The 23,355-nt window shown below is 41.5% G+C and overlaps 1 protein-coding gene across 11 annotated transcripts in view; it reads left to right on the top strand.

Annotated features, from left to right (window-relative positions):
- Nucleotides 1–23,355, top strand: part of ARID1B (AT-rich interaction domain 1B) — a 437,415-nt gene that overhangs the window by 335,045 nt on the left and 79,015 nt on the right. For all 11 annotated transcript variants that reach the window (XM_027601115.2, XM_027601112.2, XM_027601114.2 and 8 more), the window contains one exon: nucleotides 3,836–3,925. In XM_027601115.2, coding sequence (XP_027456916.2) covers nucleotides 3,836–3,925 — 90 coding nt within the window. The remainder of the gene's footprint in view (nucleotides 1–3,835; nucleotides 3,926–23,355) is intronic.

Below are 23,355 nucleotides of genomic sequence, written 5' to 3'. Positions count from 1 at the left end.
TATTTCATTACTTTTGTTATATTCTTTGGTTAAAACCAAGTCATGGGTTCTGCCCTCAGTCAAGAAGTGGGGATTACATGACGATGTGACTTGCTGGAAGTCGTCCTGTAGTGTGTCTCTACAGTGATTTTTTTTTTGGACAGAAATAAATCGTCTTATAAATACATACACAAATGGGGAAGAAGAGCTAGTTCTTCCTCACAATAGATTTCCATTAATAAATGCAGAAGGAAAGAAGGGAATAAAGGATCATCATTACAAACAGTATTGTAATAAACATTACAGACAGGGTCCTGTAATGGATGCTAAAGTTAGTGTGTGCAAGTTTGAGAGGGACAGGATTTGCGTAGTCACCGATAGCTTCCCTAAGATACTCACAACTGCAAAGGAAAAAATAGTAATTTTATATTGGAGAGATTTGGTAGACACCCAACTTTTACTAAATTATCAAGGTAAACAGCACCAGTGAAACATACCAATGTCATGAGTAGTACTCTCCAAAAGCATCAAGTTCATAAAACATAAGGAAAGACTGAGGGTCTTTTATAGGCTGGAGGAGACTAAGGAGAAATAACTAAATGCAGTGTGAGATCCTAGAATGGAAGAAAGAAAAACAATGGTGAAATTCAAATAAGATCTTTAGCTAATAGTGTGGTACCATGTTAAGTGCTTCTAGATATTTGTATTATGGTTATATAAGATGTGAACACTAGTGGGCTAAAGGATTTATAGGAACTCATTGTACTCATTTTGTAACTTCTTTAAGTGTAAAATTAAAAGCTTTTAATAAAAAAATCATGGTATAGACTTCTGAGAGTTTTAAGTTGGCAACAATAGAAATTCAGGTGACTTATTGATGCTTCACTTTTATTTTGTTGCACCAAGATTTTGTACAATATTGTATATACGGTCACTGGAGAATGAATACATAGCTGTAAAGTGGTGGGGTTTATTCTAACTCAGCATAGTTTTTTCCAGTTGTAAAGCTTTTTCCATTGTGTTTGCATCATTATAGACATAGACAAGGGGGAAGTGGCTTTCTTTAAAAACTCCGTTTTGATGTTAAAGCCTTCCCATAAAGTTCGTTTGTTCGCTATGCATGGCAATATTCTCTTTTAAAATAATTACCAAATTTTGTTCAAAAGGTTTTACTTACAAGAAACACATGTCCTATAAAAATCTATGGTTTTGAGGGTATTTATTTAATTCATTTGGTTCAGAGGGCTCTGAATTGTCTTCTTTATATGGACCATGGACACAAATGAATCCTGTATTATATTTCTCAGACATATTTTCTGATTCATCAGCTACTATGACTGCGTTTCTTTCTACCTATGCATATGGAAGATGAAGTTATTTCTTATTAACTATGAAACTATTGGTGGAAAGATGGGGGTAAAAACACGTGGGGAACTTAAAGCGGTTTGCTCAAATCTGTCTTTACCAGGAAAAGGCTCTTGTTTATTTCTTTAAAGGATGGATTTAATAATAAATGTTCTCATTGCTGTAAAGAGATATCTGTCTTAGAATTGCACCAGACAAGCATAGTGCTGCTTGGATGTGGCAGTATTTTATGAATTCATGAGGATGGGTTTCTTAACAGCCTTTTTTTATTCTTACTTGATACATTGTATGTGAGGGCAGTGCCTTGGGCATGTAAGTAGTGGTGTCCTGTAGTAACGCAGAATTACTGTTCGCTTTGCTGTCATGAGTCTATGAATTCAGTCCGTCATACAGAAACAATCACTATAATGTAAGCACTTAACTGTCTTCATGCAGCTGATTCCCCAGTGACATTTTAAAAAGTCAGGCTTTGGCTGCAGAGTGCTTTCCATTTCTAAATGGGCTGCAGATTGGGAGCCTTAGGGCATTTCATAGGAAGCACATGACCCTGAGTAGACACAGCAACTTTTGTGTGTCTGCAGCCACGTTGATGACCAGTGTTTACCCTTGAAATTGTTTTCATCCAGAATGTTGTTTTTTTATTTTACATTTAATTATTTGGTGCTCACACTAATTTACTACAAATGTCTAGGAATAGAATGAATGGCTGAATAGAGGCTGGACTGTTTGTCTAGGGTTTTTATACACTAGGTGTGGCTGTCACTTAAGAGCTACTCCTAGTGGTCTCTCCACACACACTTCTTAGTGTCTATAAATTCAGGTCTTGGTTTTCACTTTATTCGAGAATGAGAATGGCATTTGAACCCAGGAGCACTCAGAAATACATTCACAGGTTTTACATGCATTCTTTTCTGAAAGTGAGAAGCCTAAACTCCCAAAAACAATTTCAGGATTTTTTTTAATAAGTTCTGTTTTAGCAACGATGTGTACATATTATCTAAATGGAAAATCATCTTCCTGCCCCTCTGGCTGCCACAGTTACAGCTGTTATTGGAATTAGTAATGAGTGACAGTCCTGAGAGACTCTGGGGACCGTGCTCTTCCTGGTCTGTAGTCAGGCTGCCTGGCCTCACAGAGGTGCCATTGGTTAGAAAGAGGAGAGGGTGGTTGTTCAGCATAAAACGCCAGGCTCTGCAGCGTGACAATTCACTGGGTGAATTGGTGGTGATGTTCAATACATCAATTACCTTCTCTACTCCGTTGTGATTCTTGTAGCAATGTACAAAACCATGGAAAAGTAGGTCCTGCGATGTCAGAGCAGTTAGCCTGACCTAGCATGATCATAGACCATACTATCAGAGGGTGATGCAGAGAGATCCGTATATGCTTGCATGTATGTATGTATGTATGTACCATGTAGGTATGTATATTTGTCTATTTCGGTCTTTCAGTTTATTTTAGCAAAGGAGGAGATTACAAGATAAAGCAGCAGGGTCTTTATGCCCTGAGAGCTAGCACCTTGAGGATTGGGCTAAATTCAACTGCCTTCTTCAATAATATTTTTAGTCAAAATGTATCTAAACCTCTGAGCCAGAAAGTGAGTTGAGATCTCAAGTACCTCTGATGATTCTTAAATTTCAAAATCCTGTCTCCTGCCTTCACATGATTCATTGTTTCCCTTTAATTAATAAAAATAATAAGTATCTTTTCCTTTAATTCATATGCTCAGATTAAGGGCCATTAAATAACAAAGTTTTATTAATATTTGTTATGCTAATTGAAGGGATTAAAGGAGTAAAAGACATGATTCCTGTCTCAAGGAGCTTACATTATAGTTTGAAAAGACAAACTGTGAGCACACATTAAATAAATGGAAATCAAATAGATGTTAATAGGTGCTGTTGCTTTATTAGCAATAAAGATCAAAAAAGTTGCAGAATACTTCCTTCTTTGATGCTAATATATACTACATTTTATAGTAATATGTTTTATGTTTTTTCACTAAGGTCTTCTGTGTTTATGTTAAATCTCTGATTAATTATAAAGATTGTTTTAGAAATTGGTCGCTATTTCTACATTGAATAAATATTTACCAACGAAAAATTGTTAGCCACTATGCATGCCTGGCCACTTAGAAACTCGTTCAAACTCAGGAGGAGGAGTTTAGTTCATTAGTCTTGGATTTTGTTAAGCGCGTTAAAGTATATGTCAGATTTCTGCTGCTAATTTATTTGTGAGTTTGGGAACTCCTTCAGTAAGAAATGAAACTTCTCAGGAGGTCATTTGCTGAATACGATTATCCATGTTTCTTCTTCGTTTTACCAGAAAGGGGCAATGTAGCCCGCTTTTTGAGCCATGTCTCTTTCAATATGGGGCCATACCTTCTGTAATCGCTATGATTAAATAAATGTAACTGTGTCTTGGTTTTTGCACAATTGCAGTATTAATGTAGAGGGCTCCCCATCCCCGCTTCCCTTCTTGTGTTTTCCAGGCAGTCAGATGCCTCCTCAGCCACCTGGGAGCCAGTCAGAATCCAGTTCCCATCCTGCCTTGAGCCAGTCACCAATGCCACAGGAAAGAGGTCAGTCTTCAGTTCATATCTTATATATCTTTGTGTTTTGAGTATATAAGACTTACATGAATTTGGTCACCTTTGCATCTCCTTATACATAATGTTTCTTCATCAGATGAACAAAATAAGATCATACGTATAACAAATAAGGAAGAGAAGGATGCTTTCTTGCAGATTAGGTGAAGTTTGACCAAGCACAGTTCAAGACCCAGAGAATATATAGGTCCACATAGCACCCATGAAGCACGGTTTATACAACATGACTGTAGCCGGACAGTTGATCTAGCTGAGTAAAAGTGACTATAAATGATGCGATTTGGATATCAGTCCTAATGAAGTAAAAGGTTAGAGTGTGTGTATGTTTAACTGTTTTGATCAATTATTTATCCCAGGATACTTAAACAGTAAAGATTTAAACACAGAGTAAGACCTTGTATTATACAATTGCAGTATCTTAGAACTAGAGCCAACTCCTCAACTTACAACTAAAGAAACTGAGGACCCGACAGCATCCATAGGACTTCCTCATTGTCAGAGGGTAGTTAGGGCCAGAGACAGAAAAAAGAAGGGCTTTTCCTGAAGCCCTTGGACACGTGGGTTGTCCCACATCTGCAGACTCTTTGATCTTTAGCTCAGTTGTGCACATTCACCCCGCGTATTATTGCCTTGGTTGCGGCCTTTGGCCCTCATTTGTTTATGTCTGTCTATTTTCTCTCCTTCTGTAGTAAAGCTGCTTTTGTTGGTGGTGATTTTCATCCAGACTAGTGTAGACCAGGGTTTACATGCCTACCACACCTACCACACCATGTGGTGCTGTGTCAACTCACTTCCCCCGCCTGTGAGCCAGTGGGAGCACGTGAAGCGTGTTGCTTGCGCTCTCCCTCATGCCCATCCAGAAGACAGAAGTGGCTAGCTTGGTAGCTGCTATTTAAAGGTTCCCGACCCCTCACATTTATAATTGTGCCTGTATGAGTTGTACAGATGATGATTTGCTTCTAATTGGAATTAAAAGGTTTCAGTTATTTTACATGTTTCATAACTCAGCACCTCGTGCTTTAGAAAGTAATGCCAATCAGAAGATGGATTAGTCCTAGCTACGTATCATTTGTGTTAAAATGAATATTTAGTAGGAATAAAATGAAATTCTTATTTTCTGATACTGCTACATATTTAACTTTTTAATTATAATTTAATGTATAGCTAACACATTAATTCCCTTATTGAGATACTACAGTATGTCTTAATAATGGGATAGTTAATGGTTTTCAAATTACAGGGTGTATAAGAATTACCTGGAGAACTGGTTAAAAGAGATTTCTGGGCCACACACAGCCCCAGATTTCTGACTCAGTAGGCTTGTGGTGGGCCACTTAAAATCTGCATCTTGGACAAGTTCCCAGCTATTGCTGATACTGCTGATCTGAGGACCATACTTTGAGAACCACTGCCTTATAATGATACTATAATATGCTCTGATGATTGTGTGGTATGTGCATTTGTTTCTCTAAACTTTCCACCGTATCCTCCTTTGAACCAGTCTTGTATCTCACATCCTTTTTCTTTATTAACTCCTCGGGTCTCTGGTCATCTGGAAGTTCATGGAGAGCATACTAGCACCACGCAAGGGGGTGTTCTCTCCAAACTCCTTTACTTGGCCTTGGGTTGCACCTATGTTGTGTTGCCAGGTCAGGGAAATGGAGAAAATAAAGGATGAGAGACATTGTCCTGCACTGGAAACCTGCTCAGGCCAGAGCCAGAGCTAAGATGAAGACATTTGTCATTTCCTTTAATCCTCACCATAACCCTGTAACACCATTCCCACCGGGAGAGTCTGCTTCTTCGGCAAGCATCCGAGGGTAAGAGGTTCTTTATTTGGAAATCCTACAGTTCTAACCTTTATTGCTAAGAACTAAAAGAGAGAAACCCCTTCCAGATCCTCCAGCAACGTGGCCCCCAACCTCTTCCAACTAATATGTGTTTAAGAAATTTGAAAATGTAAAAAGCCAAATGTGACCCATGCTGACACAATGAGGGAACATAGTTAAAATCAACTTTTAACTCAAACGGGCACCTGGTGGTGCAGTCAGTTAAGCATCCGACTCTTGGGTTTTGGCTCAGGTGGTGATCTCAGGGTCCTGAGATCAAGCCCCACGTCAGGCTCTGTGCTCAGCGTGGAGTCTTCTTAGGACTCTCTTTCCCTCTCCCTTTGCCCCTCCCCACTGAAAATAAATAACTAAATCTTAAAAAAAAAAAAAAAAAAACTTTTAACTTAAATACATTAGCAAGCAAAATCTAGAGTTTTCTTTTGGTGTCACTATATAAAAACCATTGTGTAGATATGTTATTTTTTTTCCATCTTCATTATATATAGTGTGGTTTTGGTAACTGCTAATGGATACATAATAATCTGGGTAGTTATAACGTCCATTTCCTTCAAATAGCAAATACAGATTTTATAATTTGCTAAATCTGAATTGATTTTTATGAACACTTTCCCCAAACTTTCTCTGAAAGGCTGCTAAAGATGTTATGTGCATCCCTTATGTGCCTTTTGTTGGATGGACAGCCCCCTAAACAGGAAGACTTTGTATTTCCAAATAGCTGGTAAATGATGCTTTGCTACGGGGCGCCTGGGTGGCTCAGTCGGTTAAGCGTCTGCCTTCGGCCCAGGTCATGATCCTGGGGTCCTGGGATCGAGCCCTGTGTCAGGCTCCCTGCTCAGCGGGCAGTCTGCTTCTCCCTCCCCTTCTACCCCTCCCCCTGCTTGTTGTTCTTTCTCTCTCTCAAATAAGTAAAATCTTTAAAAAAAATAAAATGATACTTTGCCATGTGTGAGTTAAATTTCCTCCAAAATTGGATAGCGAGGATTTTTTTTTAATGGCTTTGTTATTTGTTAAAATCTAAGAAGAAATGTTAATTCTTAATGATATTTGATCAGCTATTTTAATGACAAATGACATAGTCGTTATAATGCTTTGTTAGAATGTAACATTTTTCTTGTCTGTTTTATCATCATTGGGTGTGTACCAACAGTATAGACAGTACAAAGTAGATTTGAGAAAACACTTGCTAGAAAATTCCCCAGTGTTGAAAATTCCCCAGTGTTGAAAAGTAATTTAGCTTCATGTACGCCTTTATAATCGATATATCCCCCTGCCCCTATTGAGGGAAGTGAGGAAAGAAACAGAGAGGAAAAAAGTATATTGATGAGTTAGCATCTTCTTCTTCAAAAAAGAATATTCTCTCTTAGAAATGATGGACCTTGATAGACAAGAACATAGCTCCCATACTGCTGAGTACTAAAATAACCAAGTTGAGCAATTCCTTTTACACTTACTTTGTTTTAATAAGTAAGATTAAGATAAGAGAGTAAGATTCCAGTTACACACATCTTTAATGTATCTGCGGGGGGAAGTGCCTGGGTGGCTCAGTTGGTTAAGCGTCTGCCATCGGCTCAGGTCATGGTCCCAATAAGATCTTTAAAAAAATAAAAATCTACAGAGAATAGATTTTCTCTAATAGGAAAGAATCTAGAAACACACTTGCCTAGAGACAATGGCACAAAGCAAGAGATGCAGCCTACTTCTGTTTGGTGGTGTGGTTTTCTGGGTATTCCCTAGTCTTCATGAAAGGCAGCAGGACTGTTAACGCTACCCGGAAGCCTGGCTCCCCCAAGCTCAGGAAGCTGAACTCTTGTCCTGCCATCATTCCTTCCTACTTGGTCCTTGGATTCCTGTTCAGGAAGAACATGTATTCATAAACTCTATACTCTGCTGAGAAGTTTGCAAACCTCAAGCTATCCTGGGATCTGAACCACACTTGTATCTGCAAGGCCACGTCCTCTTCCCAGAGCTGGTTGCTGAGTCAGGTGCAGAGTCGGTATGCTGCCCAGGTCCCCATCAGCCGCGCAGTGCCCTCCGATCTGGTGGGTCTGGGGTCAAGTCTGTCTGAGGTCATCAGTCACAAATCCATTTCCCTACATTGTATGTATGCAAACATAACTGAGTTTCTGCAGTTTTATATTTTCCATTTACAAAAGCGAGGAAATATGGATATGACCAGTGTCCCCAGGTACAAAAAAAGGGAAACATTTTAGGTATTTATTGGCCTCTTTGCTGTCCCATAGTGCTGTCCCTACACCCTCATCTGCTCCCCCGTACAGCACCTGGCTTGGCGCTCTCCATTGCCCCTCATGTGGTGCTAGGACCTCCTACTAACTGAATAAAGAAAATGAGTTCAAATTCTTTGGTCTTAACTGCTTCATTATTGATGTAAGTTTAAAAGAAGAAAGTTCAAAACTTCAATTTAGTCTTCTGTAACACATTCACCGCTGGGTTTTATGTTACATCTTCTCTCTGTAGTCCTCATGTAACAAAATGAAGAATTGCTGTTAAAGCCCTTCACCAAAAAATCAAGCAGTATAAATTCTGCCACCCAAAGCATTGGAGAAAGCATCCAGATAACGCTAAAAAAAACAAATAAATGTTACGAGACAATCTTAGCTAACAAGTTTAGGTTAGTTTTATCCTTCCTGTATAATCTTCAACTTATATATCTTAAAATTTGAAGAGAGCAATAGGAAATGGCTTCATAATGTGTTGCCCTGTTTTCCAAGAGGGCTTGGGGGGGGGAATATCTACTCAGTCATCTGAGTAGATAAATAAGTATAATTATTATTAACATTAAAATGATTGCATTTTTAACCCCCGTAAAATGTTAAGCTTAATGAAACTAGCAAATGCCCTTCTAGTTATTGGATTAGCAATTAGGTGAAAACGTTTCAAGAAGGCTTATTTATTTGGACAGATGTAGAGAGGTCAGAATTAATTTTTTGAAAACCTTTTAATTGAATTCCCTTTTAATTTTCACAGTGGTGTCTAGTTAAATATTCATGGTAATGCTGGTGGTTTTCTGAAGGTCTGAACTAGATCTGGATTCTCAGAATCAACGTAGGTGATTTAACCCTTTTCATCTGGGAGGTCAGCAGGGACTTCCTTAGTGTAATCCCATAGCATTTGAATAATTAGAAGGTAGTAATGAGGATTTAATTAGTCCTTGAGATATGCTGAAAGCAGAGCCACTACGAACTTTCCCTTTTGGACACGGATTGCAAGCAGAGTTGACGCTTCTGGAGGACTGTGATGTGCTAGGAAATGTATTCTGGCGCTGGAGGCGGCTCTTTGGCACCATTCTGTGACCGTCAGAAATGCATGGAAGGTATCCTGGGTGAAATCTTCCAGAATTACTGACTAGCACCCTCCCTCCCACCCGCCTTCATTCTTGTCCATCTACATGACAACCTTTCTTCTCTCTCTTTACTATTTAAACAGAGTCGTAGTCAAAGCGCATGGGCTTACTGTACCTGATGGAGAATCGGCTTTCTCTGTTAACAGTGACAGCCGATTAGACAAACTAGATGAGTGGTGGGTTTACTCTGTAGTATACAAAGACAGCAGACAAGGAGAAAATAACAAAATCCAGCCAAACTCCGTTCTTGAACGCGCTGTGTGTCTAAAGAGTCCCAAAATTCCAGTCTTTGGAATCTGATCTTCACAATGATATTTATCAGTAACTCCATGTTTATGAATATAAAGAGTGCCATTATCCAGAAAAGGTGTGTAGCACAGAGGTGGGATTGGACATTTAGATGTTCTTCTTGTGTGCCCTCCCTGAAAAGGTGAATCAGAATTTGTATACGTCACAAGTATGAGGTTTCGAATGTACCTATTTTGTGGTAGATTGAATAGACTACATCTTCATTTTTCTCCTATTTTTTTCTTTTGTTATTAATCCCAAATGTTAACTGATTTGGTATAATTTTATTGTCACTGCTTAGTGGTATATTTTATCTTCTTTCTGAAGTCCAAATAGAATTCCTCATCAAATTTCTAGGCACATTCTATTTGCTTAGGGCAAATCTTTCTTACTTTTAATGCCAAGGGCAAGAAAAGAAAGCTCTTAAGATAAATAGAGTCTTTTACTATAAATTAGACCTAGCTCTTGAGGGCCAGAACTGAATCTTTTTTAGACTCTGTATCCCTAGGTCTACAACGGAGCCTCATGTATAGTAGATGTTCAACCAAGTTGGAGCTGGACAACACAAAATAGTGCAGCCTTCACACCAATTCAGAAGTTTCAAATGGTTTCAGAGCACAGAACAACCAAAGAACAAAATATTTTGTGTTCTTAAATTTCAATTTAAGAATATTGTCTCAGTTTTACCATGATAGGTCATTTGCTGTGGTATAGGCTGTTTCCCTCTCTTAAGACATGGTGGGCATTTTGATCTTGCACCAGATGAAAGCTACCACTTCTGCTCCCCATCCTTCCTGGACGTATTTCTGTAACTGTACAGACATGACATCAGGCTGACCTGGAGTCCTCCCGCCTGCAGCCTGGCATTAAATGAGTTGTCCAGAGGCCACTCCCCCCTCCCACCTTACCCTAACCAGGCTCTTTATATCTTAGGAATATTTAAATGGAAATAAGTAAAAATTTTGAGAAGTTCTTAATGCTATTAGCTGGTTTCATGGCAATATTTAGATCACAATTAGTTTTGAAATTTTTTAAATGATTTTGAATGTCTTAATTAAGACCTAACTTCTTAATTTCGAGAACAAATTAAGTTAGCTCAAAAATGGAGACCACCAAGATGATTGTTAAGGAGTTGGAAGTAGGATTGGAGATTTTTTTTTTCTGTTTCTGCAAACCACAGAAACTATTTTGTTCCTCTTCCTTTTGGATTCTCAGTTTTAATATGACAGTAAATCTGCACATTCTGAAATGTTTTCATGGGGTATGTTGGTTATCAGAAAGTGTTCTCTTACTTGACCTTTCTAATTACCCTTGTATATAAAGGTGTTCTTACCATTTGTGAGCACACCAAACATGAAATGGTGCTGCCTTTCAGCACAAGACTATTATCAAAAAGAGAAAATGTACCACTTTCCAAATGTCTTGCTGTGTAAGTCTAGTAGATCAACGTATTAAAGCATTAGCCATCGTCTGCCCCCACCCCCAGATGCAATTAATTCAGCCTCCGCTCTTAATTGAGGACTCCTTTTTTTATAATCCATGACAGATGAAAATAAAGTCAAATGGGAGGTCATATACAAGAGAGAGTATCTAGGAAGCTGGTTGTAATTTCCTCAGCCCCAGAGCTCTGCCTCTGGGCTGGATTGTGGACCCAGCCAATAGCCTAGTGAAGGAAATAACAGCACAGGGCTTGTATCAGGGTTATCCTTCCATTCCTCTTCAGTCCGCTATCCAGAGATCTGCTCACCAAAAAGCTGGGAAAACAAATATCACGTACAATAAAAGTCCATACACTGAGGAATCGTCAGTCGAAATTTTAGAATATTTTCAAAGGTGCATGGTTTTGTCACTCTTGCTATATGCAATAATTTTTTCGAATTGCCAATTAAAGCTTGCTTTTAATAGTTAACCCTCATTTGTAATTGGCTCATTATTCTTCACTGAAAGTATTTGAGAACGTCTGGATCTTAGGTAAATTCCACATTGTGTATTACATGCACTTATTTATAATAACGTGTTTTCTCCTGTGCCTTATGGGTCTGTACCTCAGGGAAAGACCATTGTCTGCCTAATTTGCCAAGCCAGAAAGCTAGAAGGCATCCTTGACGCCTTTTTTCTCTTCCATCTGCCCCCCGCTGGTCATCATGTTCTGTGAACTCTACCCCCGCAGTGTATTCCGCGCATCCCTTCTTCTTGGTGTCCGCTGTCACTGCCCTGCTCCAGGCACCCCCGCTCCTCGGGTACCTTCAGCAACCTCCCAGCTCTTCTTCCTGTCTCAGCTGTGTTCCCTTTCAGTCACCTTTCCATGCTGAGTCTGGAATGGTCTTTTCCAGGTGGCTGGTTGGATTATGTGATTCCCTGCAGCCCAGGAGCCCCCCTTTGCCTTGGAGGAAGGCTGCACTGAGGTGCTTGGTTATGAGGCTGTTTCTTACCCCATGCCAGCCTCCCTTTCTGGCCTTACCTCTCATCACCCTGCTGCCTCTCATCTCCAGCCATCCGAACCTCTTTTAGGATCTTTATATAAACTCTTCTCTCCATCAGTTTTGCCACCCACATCTTGACCCCACCCCACCCTGACATGCCCCTCCCTTGCCCATTTTACTGAGCCTCCGGGCCCTCCATAGCCTGGCACCTGGTAGGTCTTTGAGTCCATATTTGCTACACGAACAAATGAAGGAAGCGTTACCTGTCGCATTGGTGCTCCCATAGCCAGGCACCATCCCAGTGAGCCTGGCTGTGCTCAGGACCCATTGTCGGGATTATCAGTGGAATTCTCCGTGACCAGAGCTCTGGGACCGATGGTAAGGACCACTGGCCTTGTTCAGTCTACCTGCGGTGCTTGTGTAGTACATGCTTTTTCTCATTTTAATCTTCAGGGAGTTTGAAAGCAAAAAAGCTGGGTTTAGGTGGAGGCTTTACCATTTAACTAGTTTTGTGACCTTGGACAATTAACTAAATCTCTGCTTCCTCAGATATAAAGTGAGGATCAGTGTCCTTTGGATTTGTTGCCTGGATCAAAAACAACCTTGTATCCGAAGGTTATAAATTGGGAAGCCCTGGGTGCCTGGGTGGCTCAGTCAGTTGAGTGTCTGACTCTTGATTTCGGCTCAGATCATAATCTCAGAGTCATGAGGTTGGGCTCCACGCTGGGTATGGAGCCTGCTTAAGATTCTCTCTCTCCCTCTCCAAAAATAAAATAAAATAAAAAATAAAATAAATTGTGAAGCCCTGTGCAAATATTAATAATAAACATAAGCATCAGGCACAAATGATTCAGGGGAGACCTGGGTTGTGAAAGCCTTGAAAAGCAGTTTCTTTGCTGCTTCCAGCACATAGTAACACACATAAAATTGTCTTTGCTCTCTGCACCGAAGCGGACTTTTGCAACTAACACTCGAAAGATTTGTGTAAGGAAAGGCTGGGTATTTTGCCCCCATCTACCATCTGGGCAATCAGTCTGATCCTTCCCTGGACTCTCATTTGCCCAATGATAGATGATGTCAGTAGCCAAGAGGGTTCTGTGGGGGTGGATGGGGAGAGCTTAGATGCTCGCGTCTGTACCCCTGCATTATAGGGCACTGCAGTGGCAGGAAAGGAAGAGGGAGTGATGCTGCCAGTTAACCTGATAGCACAGCTGGGAGAGCACTGGGGGCCTGGGTTACAGCCTTGAACGGGTCATTAGTTTTTGCCTTCCTCTAAGCAGTTCATGTTGTGAAGAGAAGCAGGCAGGCAAATAAACACTGGAGATATTAAAATGTAACAAGAATATTCTTTAAAATCTATTTTTCTCCCCAAATGGGAATCTGACACCTATTTGGAATGAGAAATCGCTCTGTCTGTCTTTATAGTCGGGAGATTGTCTGCTTAGGTGGTACAGCGTGTGACCATTATTTCACACATGTGGGGAAACATCTTTTATTGAACTGGCTTGAAGAAACAAGGCAGTTCTGTGAATTTTTAACAGATGCCAACGTGAAAACAAATTGTCCATGTGCCAAAGGAAAAACGTGCTTTGCTTTCCAGTGGCACATAGAACCTTGGGTGCTTTGCTGGTGTCCTGACAGTGCTGGAGCTTTCCAGAGGCACCTCTGATGAAGAAATGACGTTTTTGTGTAATTGGTCCTGGGCTCTCTTGCTCCCCTGCATTAGCCTGGGCACTCTTGCTCTTCCTTTGCTGTTTTCTCTTTCATACACAGGATGAACTGTTGTTTGGGCTTTGTGTTTGCCTCAGTGTTTTCCAACAGGATTTAGAAGTCCAGGGGCGCCTGGGTGGCTCAGATGGTTAAGCATCTGCCTTTGGCTTGGGTCATGATCTCAGGGTCCTGGGATCGAGTCCCGCATCGGGCTCCCTGCTCCTTGGGAGCCTCCTTCTCCCTCTGCCCCTCCCCATCTTTCATGAATAAATAAATTAAAAAAAAATCTTTAAGAAAAAAAAAAAGTCCCTTACAGTTGTAGAGTTTGTTGGGCTGCCTGAAGAGGAACAGGATGTGTGGTTGGAGGCTTAGATCCACATTAAGATGCTTTCCAATTTAATAACCTGAAATTTCCCATTTTTGCTTGACTATGTCTTTGACCTTGTTTCTAAAACAGGTTTGTACACCCTTCGACTTAGGGATGCATTTCCATTAGATGACCCTTTACCCTGTCAGTGACTGTTCTGGAGTTGGGACAACCTGCCATTGCCTGTTTGGATTCGCGGAGCTTTCCACTCTATTTTCTTCTATCTCGTCTCCCCCAAATATGCCTTCTGGCCACTTTACTTTTTTTTTTTTAAGATTTCATTTATTTATTTGAGAGAGAGAATGAGAGATAGAGAGCACGAGAGGGAAGAGGGTCAGAGGGAGAAGCAGACTCCCTGCCGAGCAGGGAGCCCAACGTGGGACTCGATCCCGGGACTCCAGGATCATGACCTGAGCCGAAGGCAGTCGCTTAACCAACTGAGCCACCCAGGCGCCCTCGCCACTTTACTTTTGATCTTAAATATAATTTCATTCTATTTTTGAGAATTTTTGAAGTTCTTCTAAAGGTATCTCTGTCTTGTTCAATGAAGAGTTGTTCCTCATTCCTGCAGCATAAAAAATAGTCTATGTTCATCTCCTATGTGGAAAATGTGATTTGTTTATAATGGTTGTGCAAATCAGTTTAATTTTTTTTAATATGCTAAGGTTTAGATAGTAACACTGGATCTTTCCTATAAAACAATTTCTTTTTTCCAAATAAGAGAATTATATAACTTTTTTTAAAACCAGGAAAAATATCCACTTAATAAACCACAAATACTACAGTGCTGAAGAAAATATTTGAAAGGTCCTAAAAACTCACTTAATCTAATAGTAATAAAAAGAAAGATTTTAGAAATGCTAATTCTCAATTAGACCAATTTTCTAAGATGACAACGAGGGGAATTTTTTTTTTTTTAATTGAGAAAGGAAAAAAATGTCTCTTTGGCTTAGTCTCTAATATGGGTCTCTCTTATGGAGATCAGTAACATTTTTCCTAAACTTAACATTACTTACAGTGCCGTGTAATAAGAATAGATTGTTTGTCTTGGAATTTTCCACTGATACTAATATAAGTATCTGTAGAAGAATGACACTAAAGAAAACAATCCTTAACGTGCAGACTGAGTGAATCCAGGTAAGATTCTGGCAACCCTCCCTCCATTCCCATCTTTAGCTATTGATCGGATACATAGAATATAGCAATCAAAAAATTATCAAGTTGTAATTAAATATCTAAATTAACACAGTGTGCCTTTGGAATAAACGTTAGGGCAAGTTATTAGCATCTTACTAGGTGGTGGAAACAAGCCTGGCTAAGATTAGGCTTTTTTCACGCGAGCTCCAGAGCTCCACGACAGGGCCCCCGCCAAAGGGCAAGCACTTCTCCCTTCTGGCCCAAGATCTCAGGTGGTCTTTCTTATAAGTAGAAAGAGAATTGTCTTCTTTAACTACCCCTCACCCGCGCGTGCGTGTGCACACACACACAAACCTAATGGGTTGATTCATCCATTGCATAAATTATTATCAAGCTAGTCATTAGTCATAGGTCCTTATAATCCAGTGGTCAACAAAAGTCAAGATCGTTGCTCTTTACCTTAAGAGTCAATTCAGGCACTTGACAGGAATCTTGATATTTCTCTCTCTCTCTCTCTCTCTCTCTCATTTCAGTGGGCAAACTGGGGAATCTGCCAGATCAGGAAGGATGTATGCTGAGTCTTATGCCACTCAGAGCTAATCAGTATTGTAGCTGTTGGTTGCGTGGCCTGAAACTGACAAGCTTAGCTTTTCTGAGCCAAATAACATGGCCGGCCAATTATTTCTGGAACTAGTTCTCTGGGAAAGGGCAATGCTTTCTGGATAGTCAACTGGGTGAGGCAAGCTTACCTGTCAGCTATAACTGGCTCTGTTGGAGGAGGTGTAGAGCAGGCAGGCCCAGCACGATGACACAGCGTGCGCTACCTGGGGAAGGGCATCAGGCTGTTTGCCAGGAGCCTCACAGGGTATGGCATTTGTCACCTCAGTGAATTCACCACGGTCCAGGGACTTGCAGCACTTTTTGGCTTCACTGTGACGGATGGTTTGTAGGGGAGCCTGGCAAAGGGAAGCTAGTTCGGAAACTTGGGAGTCATTCCAACAGGAAATAAATGGTGGGTTGTCTTAAAAATAATATGAATAATAACAGCTATCACTTATGGAGCCTTTGCCCTGTGTGCAGGCCCTGAGCTGCATGGTGCTCATAACATTTTCTCATTTAATCTTAGGAATGTAGGCTCGCTTGTCATCCGCATGTTGCAGAAAAGGAAACAGGCTTAACTATTAACTAACTGGCCTGAAGTCCCCTAACTATGAGTGGCAAAGCCACAAGTTGGCTTTGCAGTGACAGTGGAGATAGACCAAGTGGATGCATTTGGCAGATATTTAGGGGAGAGAAACAACCATGCTTTCTGCTTGTTGAGATTTGAGCTGTCAATTGTGCCTTCCTTGAAAAGCTGTCTTCCTTTCCCTGGAAACAGTTCTTCAACTATACTGTGAATTGAGGAGCCAGGCCACCATGTTTATGAAGGTTTTTTTGTAAAGTAAAAGTAAATGGGCTCGGAATGAACGTGTTTTCTTATTCATTAAAAACATGTATTTGGTGCCAGTTCTGTGCCCAGCCCCTCGCGTGGTCCCGAAGAGGCAGATGCAGAGAGAATGGGTTTGTGGGCTGCAGCATGCAGCTGTTTGGGGCAGAAACAGGCACGTGAGCCCATAATTTGGCCGTGAGGTGGCTGCTGTGCCTCAGCTCACATGCGTGATGCTTTCTGAGCACACGAAGTGCCTGCTTTTCTGGAAGGCCGAGGAGTGCCGTGGAAGAGAGCAGGAGCGGGGCCGGGAAGGGCTGGAGTCCGTGCGTTGCACGGAGGCGAATGGCCTGGTGGACATACTGTGGGACACACTATGAAAACCGCATACTCACCAGAGGACACAGTCTAGCATTTTGTTTTCAAACCGTGCCTCCCATTAGTGAGTTTTTAATTGAAAAAAAAAAAAACTTAAAATAGCCGAGTGCATTTCACATAATAAGGGTGGAAATTGTTTTGTGAAGCAGCGTGTGTGTGAACCTGCCTGTGATATATAAACATAGGTTCACCTACACACATTGGATTGTGATATAAAATCTATTTCTTCACTATGGATTGTGGTTAACAATGTTTTAATACTTCATGAGTCTCAGTGTCTTTGTAGTTGTTTTGAAGTTTAAAAGAGCTAATAAAGAACTAAGCTATTAGGATGTAATATAGGCTCATTAAATGTCAACTGTTAGTGACAGTGAGTGGCAACATTGTCTGGCATGTGAGACGTAGTCAGTAAACATTTATTAAGTGAAGGGACATGCCAAGGCTTGCTGGTCTAAAGCAACCTGGTGCCCACGGGGAGAAGAAAGTGACTGATCAAAACCGAGTGGGGACGCTGTGATGGAGCTGGAGAAACAGGTCAGGCCAAATTTGGAAAGACTTGTGTGCTGGCCTAGTAAGTTTGGACTTCGTTCTGTTAAGCAATCAAGAGTCAGGGACTGGTTTTTGAACAAACACGACCGACACATCCCTGGAGAGATGAGGAAGGACGGGATGCAGAGCATAAGGGAAGGCGCGGGCCTTGCACATGACTGAAAGATCTCCTTCTGCTGAGAGCAAAGCGCAGGAGGGCCGGGCGTGGACATGGATGTTGGTGGGCGAGGGGGCAGGACATCGTGAGGGCTGGCGCTGCCCGCGCCCGGGCTCCGTGGCTTCATCAGCTCCCCTGGTCGTCGTTCCCTGGGTGACAGGTTTTACTTTAAGTCCTTCCAAGACAAGGATCGTCGTTCCCTGGGTGACAGGTTTTACTTTAAGTCCTTCCAAGACGAGGATCATATCGTGTCCTTTTTCTCGGTGCTCTCTCATCCTCCCCACCTTCCGCGAGTGTCAGAGTAGAATTGGAGCTTGCTGGGAGAAGGTGTGTGTCGGGCTGTTGTGTTGAGTCCCCAGTGTGATCGCTGAGATCCGCGCTCACGCGGGGAAGGAAGGGCTCGTGGCATCACTGCAAAGGTGACAGTCATGCTTTTGTCTGGCGTCTTCACGGTGGCTTTCGGTTTAGAAAAGCACTTCTGCATACGCTTTCCTTATTTCACTCTCAGAATGATCCTGGAAGGGAGGCAGGAAGGTGGTGTGGTTACACACAAGTGAGCCCGTGGGCCCACACGGTGGGTCGTAGAGGCAGCTCCTGACTCACGTCTCATGATTCCAAACAGATGCGGCGTGTTTCCTTTGCCCTGAGGGTGTAGCTTTCCCTCTCTGCCCCCCCCCAAAGGGCAGCTCTGATGTTTCCTATCAGAAGAGCACCTCTTCATTTGGAACGTGGTAGTACAAGTGTGTGTGTCTGTATACACAGGTAGTGAAGGACTCAGAAATAGCAAATTCATTTATATAGACCTTCTGTGGATTTATGGTACGGATGAAATATATAAGGGATATTTTCATAGGCAGTTTCTATGATTTTTCAATAAGTACTTTGTATAATGTAAATAATTATCTCATTTATAAGCCAGAGTTTGTATTTCCTCACGTTAGATACTTACGTGGGGCATACAATTCCATTATACACCTAGTAATAAAATATACTTTCGTAATATATATAAGAAATGAATTTTGTACTTTCTAAATTTCCCTTACTAGAAAGTTTGGTTTTCTAAATTCAGATGGCTTGTAACCAGCAAAACTTCACACCTTTTTTAAAAAGCAGCTTTATTCTCTCAGCTGTCAGTTTTTCTATTCATAAACTATGTCACAGGCTGTCATTTTATTTCTAAAAGAAGCAAAATACAATCAAATAAATATGTCGCCATAAATAGGTAGAAAATTCTTGGTTGAAATTTGGTTTTTGGAAACATTTTTCCATTTATTTCATTCAAAACAAAGGTTAAAGTCAAAACAAAGCAAGAAGTATCCCAAATAAATAGACATGGAAGTGACAAACTTGATTAGATTTTTTCCTAGGGAAAAACGTGCTGAAGGCAGAATTGAGAACTAGAGCTAGAAGTGTCCCTGTAAGAACTGTGTTTCCTCCTTCTCCTCCCCATTTAACAGTTGGCAGGACTGCAACCAGAAAGGTTCTGTGCACAGCAGACACGGAAGGCCAGGGCCAACAGCCCGGCTCGGTGCTCTTGCGGCCTCACGAGCTGCCTCTCTTGCTTTTCTTTTGTGAACGTGTGGTAGTACCAGCTACTAACTACTGAAAGCCTGCTGTTCCGGGCACCCACGATATTCTCTCATTTAATCCCCACAGCATCTCTGAAGTAGATGCAATTGCCTCTGTTCTACAGATGAGGATGCAAATAATAGACATGCAGAGTTTCTATCTTGAGAATGAAAAGCAGAAATGCTTCCTTTTTAGCCAACTTTTGTCTTCAGATTTTTCATCAATTTGTTTAGACTATGGTCATAGTCAGGAACCTCTTGAGAATACAGTTCTGCCCATAATGGAAGCCTTTTTTGGTAGGATTACAGCCAGCATGTAACTGGGATTGTATGTTACAGATCACTTTACTTGCGTCCTCACTGGTCTCCTGCAGTCCTTTCTTCATGCTGCAGGTTATAACAGAATTAGCTTTCAGAAATGTCAGTCAGGTCATACTGCTTTCCTGCTAAGACAGCCCGTGGTCCTTGCTACTGTTGATCTCAGTGAAGGACCACATTCCCCCCGGATTGCAGATACAAGAGCTTTGGTGAGGGTGAGCCGTGTCACTGTTGCGTAATAGAAACTGTGTCTTGCAAGATGAAACACCTCGTAGTCAGGACGTAGAGTGACTAACAGAAAGGTGGGCAAATGATATAAATGGTTCTAGAAAAGGAACAAAAAACAGCTACTAAGTAAAATGTTCCCCTTTACTCATGATAAAAGAAATACAAAATCAAACACAAGTTATAAAACACCTCCAAAAAGAGACATTACAAACCATTGCCCCTGTCACGGGGAACTCAGTGGTAAGAGAGGGGGATACAGTAGTCCCTCCCTCCCCACCCCCACCTCCCTCTGTGCTTTCACTTTCTCAGTCTCCGCAGTCAGCCACACTCCAGAAGCAGATGATCCTCCTTCTGACATATGATTAGACGGTCAGTAGTAGCTAATGCTACGTCACAACCCCTGCATCATACCCCTCACACCCTCGTCTCATCCTGTGGGCATTTTATCATTTCACATCATCCCAGAAAGAAGGGTGGGTATGGTACAGGATGTCGAAAGAGAGAGAGAGAGACCACATTCATATAGATTTTATTACGGTATTTTGTTGTAATTGTTCTATTCTATATTAGTTATTGCTGTTCATCTCTTGCTGTGCCCAGTTTATGAATTAAATTTTATCATAGGCATGTTTGCATAGGAAAAAGCCTAGTATATGTAGGGCTCTGTACTATCCGCAGCTCCAGGCATCCACTGGGGGTCTTGGAACATATTCCCCACCCCACCCCACCCCCGCAGGTAAAGGGAGACGACTGTGTTTATATGTTCCTAAACTTTTGTATCACATTTTGAATTTGTAGAAGGTTACACAAGTACTAGAGTAACATGGATTCTACATATTTTAATTAAAAAACAAATGTATAAAAGCTAGTTTGTTCACTCTAGCTAGAAGGTGCATCTGAATAGGTGGGGTATTCAGGAGTTGAAAGATATTCGTGGCGCTTGATAAAGCAGGAAAGTAGCATCCAGTCCCTTTTCTATATCCCATTTTAGAGCACCGAACACTTTTGCATGCTATTCCGGTTGATCTTACCACTCATCTTCATTTTAAGATGTGGAAACCGAGGCTCAGATAAATTACGATTTGCCTAAGGTCTCACAGCTAGTTCGATCAGTACCCACTGTGAGATGTTTCTTTACGTACCTGTCTCCCCAAGAAGATGCTGAGCTAGCGACGCAAACGAGACCGTACTGTAGGCCTCGTGTTCCCAGTTGACTGCCATTAGGTGATTTTAGCTCAGAAGGGAGTCAGGCAAGTGACATCACCTTCTCCTTTCATTGTCTTGGGGAATACGTGGAAAGAGATGAGTCTTGTCAAAAACATAAAACGAGATTTCAGAAAGCTCTTGTAAGTGGTGCCATTGCAAAAGCAATACACAGAAAAAATAGCTTGTAAAGCTATTAAATTGTATATAAATATACAATATAAAATTGTAAATTTTAATTTCTGTGGAAGGAGAGTGGATTCCATACCCCATAGAACCTTGTCTCTGGGTTGTGGCATTTGACGCTGTGACATATTCATTTGAATTTGCTTTTATATTCTACCTCTTTTGGAATCTTTCACAAACTTGATTTCCTGCCAGTGATGAGTCAGATAATTCAAATGGAATATGGCATATATATTTTTAAGGACTGAGCAAATAGCTAGAAATAAAGAAATAACTTGCCCAGGTAAGAATTGTTAGAACTCATCTGAACAAACCTTAAGCCTGTTAAGTGTCCCAGAGGCAGCAGGAACCCGAGGATGTACTGTATCATCAGAGGTTCTAAATCCTTCAGCATGAAGACATTCATGGTTGAAGTGAAATTTAATGCCCAAGAAAAGGACCTGTGTTATTTTCTTTAATCAAGAAGATAGCAGTCACTCTCTAAAAGAAAGAAAGACAAACCCACACAATCTATATGGAATTTAAACTCATTTTTTATTAAACAGGACTCTATATGAAACTCTTGAGAATTTTATAGTAAAGCTTAGATAAATATTTCATGAAACATCTTAAGATGCAATCATTTATAGTAATTTTAGGGCTCTGATTTCTGTTTGTTTTCAGATTTGAAAAAGCAAACATTTTCTATGATGATTTATATCTGGGAGCTGCCAATTGAGCCCAATTTCATAAGACTTATCTTTATAAATAAATGGAATAGGATAATAAGGAACAGCTCTACTTACTTGTATTTTATAGCTAACTCTTTCGACAGAAGCAATGTTGAAAGATCTTTTTTTTTTTCCTAACTGAAATATAAACCATGGCCTTTATAAAAGTCTGACCTCGTTTATCCACCTAAGCTGAAGCTGACTTTGGGGTTCCATCGTGTAATGGTTAGCACTCTGGACTCTGAAGCTGACTTTGGATCTGGGTATCATCTTCCCTCCAGCTGCCTCAGTAGACTCTCTTCGGCCACTACTGCTCTAGGTTCTCTGGGACAAACCAGCCCCCCCACACTCTGCAGCATACCAGAGCCTTCACCTGACATGTGAGAACTCTGACCACCCCCAAACTCCTGGGTTCTGGGAGTTGTTCAAACTGCCCTCCCTTTAGTATGCTAGTTTGATGGTGTCAACTTATTCTTAGAGACAGGTCTTGATTTGGGGTACTCTGTCTACATGTCTACATGAGTCTTGATTTGGGGTACTCTGTCTACATGTCTACATGAGTCTTCCACGGCTCATTCTACATACTCGCTTATATTTACCCAAACTACTGATGATGTGGATATACCTTGACATGATGATCCTGCATCATTTAAAGATGTATCTTCTTTATCCATTTGGACAACTACCTGCTAAGCACCTACGTTGTTGTGCACCACGGTCTGTGGAGTGCATGAGGAATTTAATATTCATTCAATAAATGGTTACCTACCATGTGCCAGACACCCCGCTGCCACGTTTGGATGCACTAGTGGGACAGACATGATCCTGGCCCTCATGGAGCTGAGGTTTTAGTGGGCACAGGAAGGCTAAGTGAGTCCCAAATACAGTAAAATGATGGCGGGTTATGAGAAACGCTGTGAAGAAACACAGGTGAGAAATGGCCAGGGTGGTGCAGCCCCAGGGCGTGCAGCCCAGGAAGGGGACTTGGAGGTGAGCAGAAATCAGCAGGTGGAAGAGCATTCTCAGGAGGGGAGCAGGAGAGAATAATGCTTTGTTGATGTTACCTGCAAGGAGCCACAGGACATGGCGTCAGAGTGAGAATGGCAACGCTCAACCACAGAGGAGGCCACAGGCCGTGGTCAGAGGTTTGCATTTGGTTCCCGGGCTCCTGGGAAGCCTTGAGGGGTTTCATGCAGAAAAGATATGCTCTGATTTCCTTTTTTATTCCTGAAAGATGATTCTGGCAGCTTTGTGAAAGCAAGGGAAAGGAGCAAAGTGGGGGGTGGGTGGTGGTTGAGGCTGAGAGAGCTGAGTAGAGTTGGGGGGGAGGGAGGAGGAAGATGGTAGCAGGCTAGGCTTCTGCAGGAGTGGAAGTAGCGCGGAAGAGCAGCCCAAGAGACATTCCAGAAGCGCAGGCAACAAGATGGGCACATACCCGGAGAACAACGGGAGGGGGGAGGGAATCCCGGGAGTCAGGGGATTCTGACAGGAGTGTCTGGGTGCGTGCTGGTGCCATGGGTAGGGACGGGGAGCCCCCAGGCGTG

Source organism: Zalophus californianus, chromosome 7, assembly GCF_009762305.2.
Source record: "Zalophus californianus isolate mZalCal1 chromosome 7, mZalCal1.pri.v2, whole genome shotgun sequence".
Taxonomy (NCBI): Eukaryota; Metazoa; Chordata; class Mammalia; order Carnivora; family Otariidae; genus Zalophus; species Zalophus californianus.
This window is presented reverse-complemented; position numbering and strand designations above follow the sequence as displayed.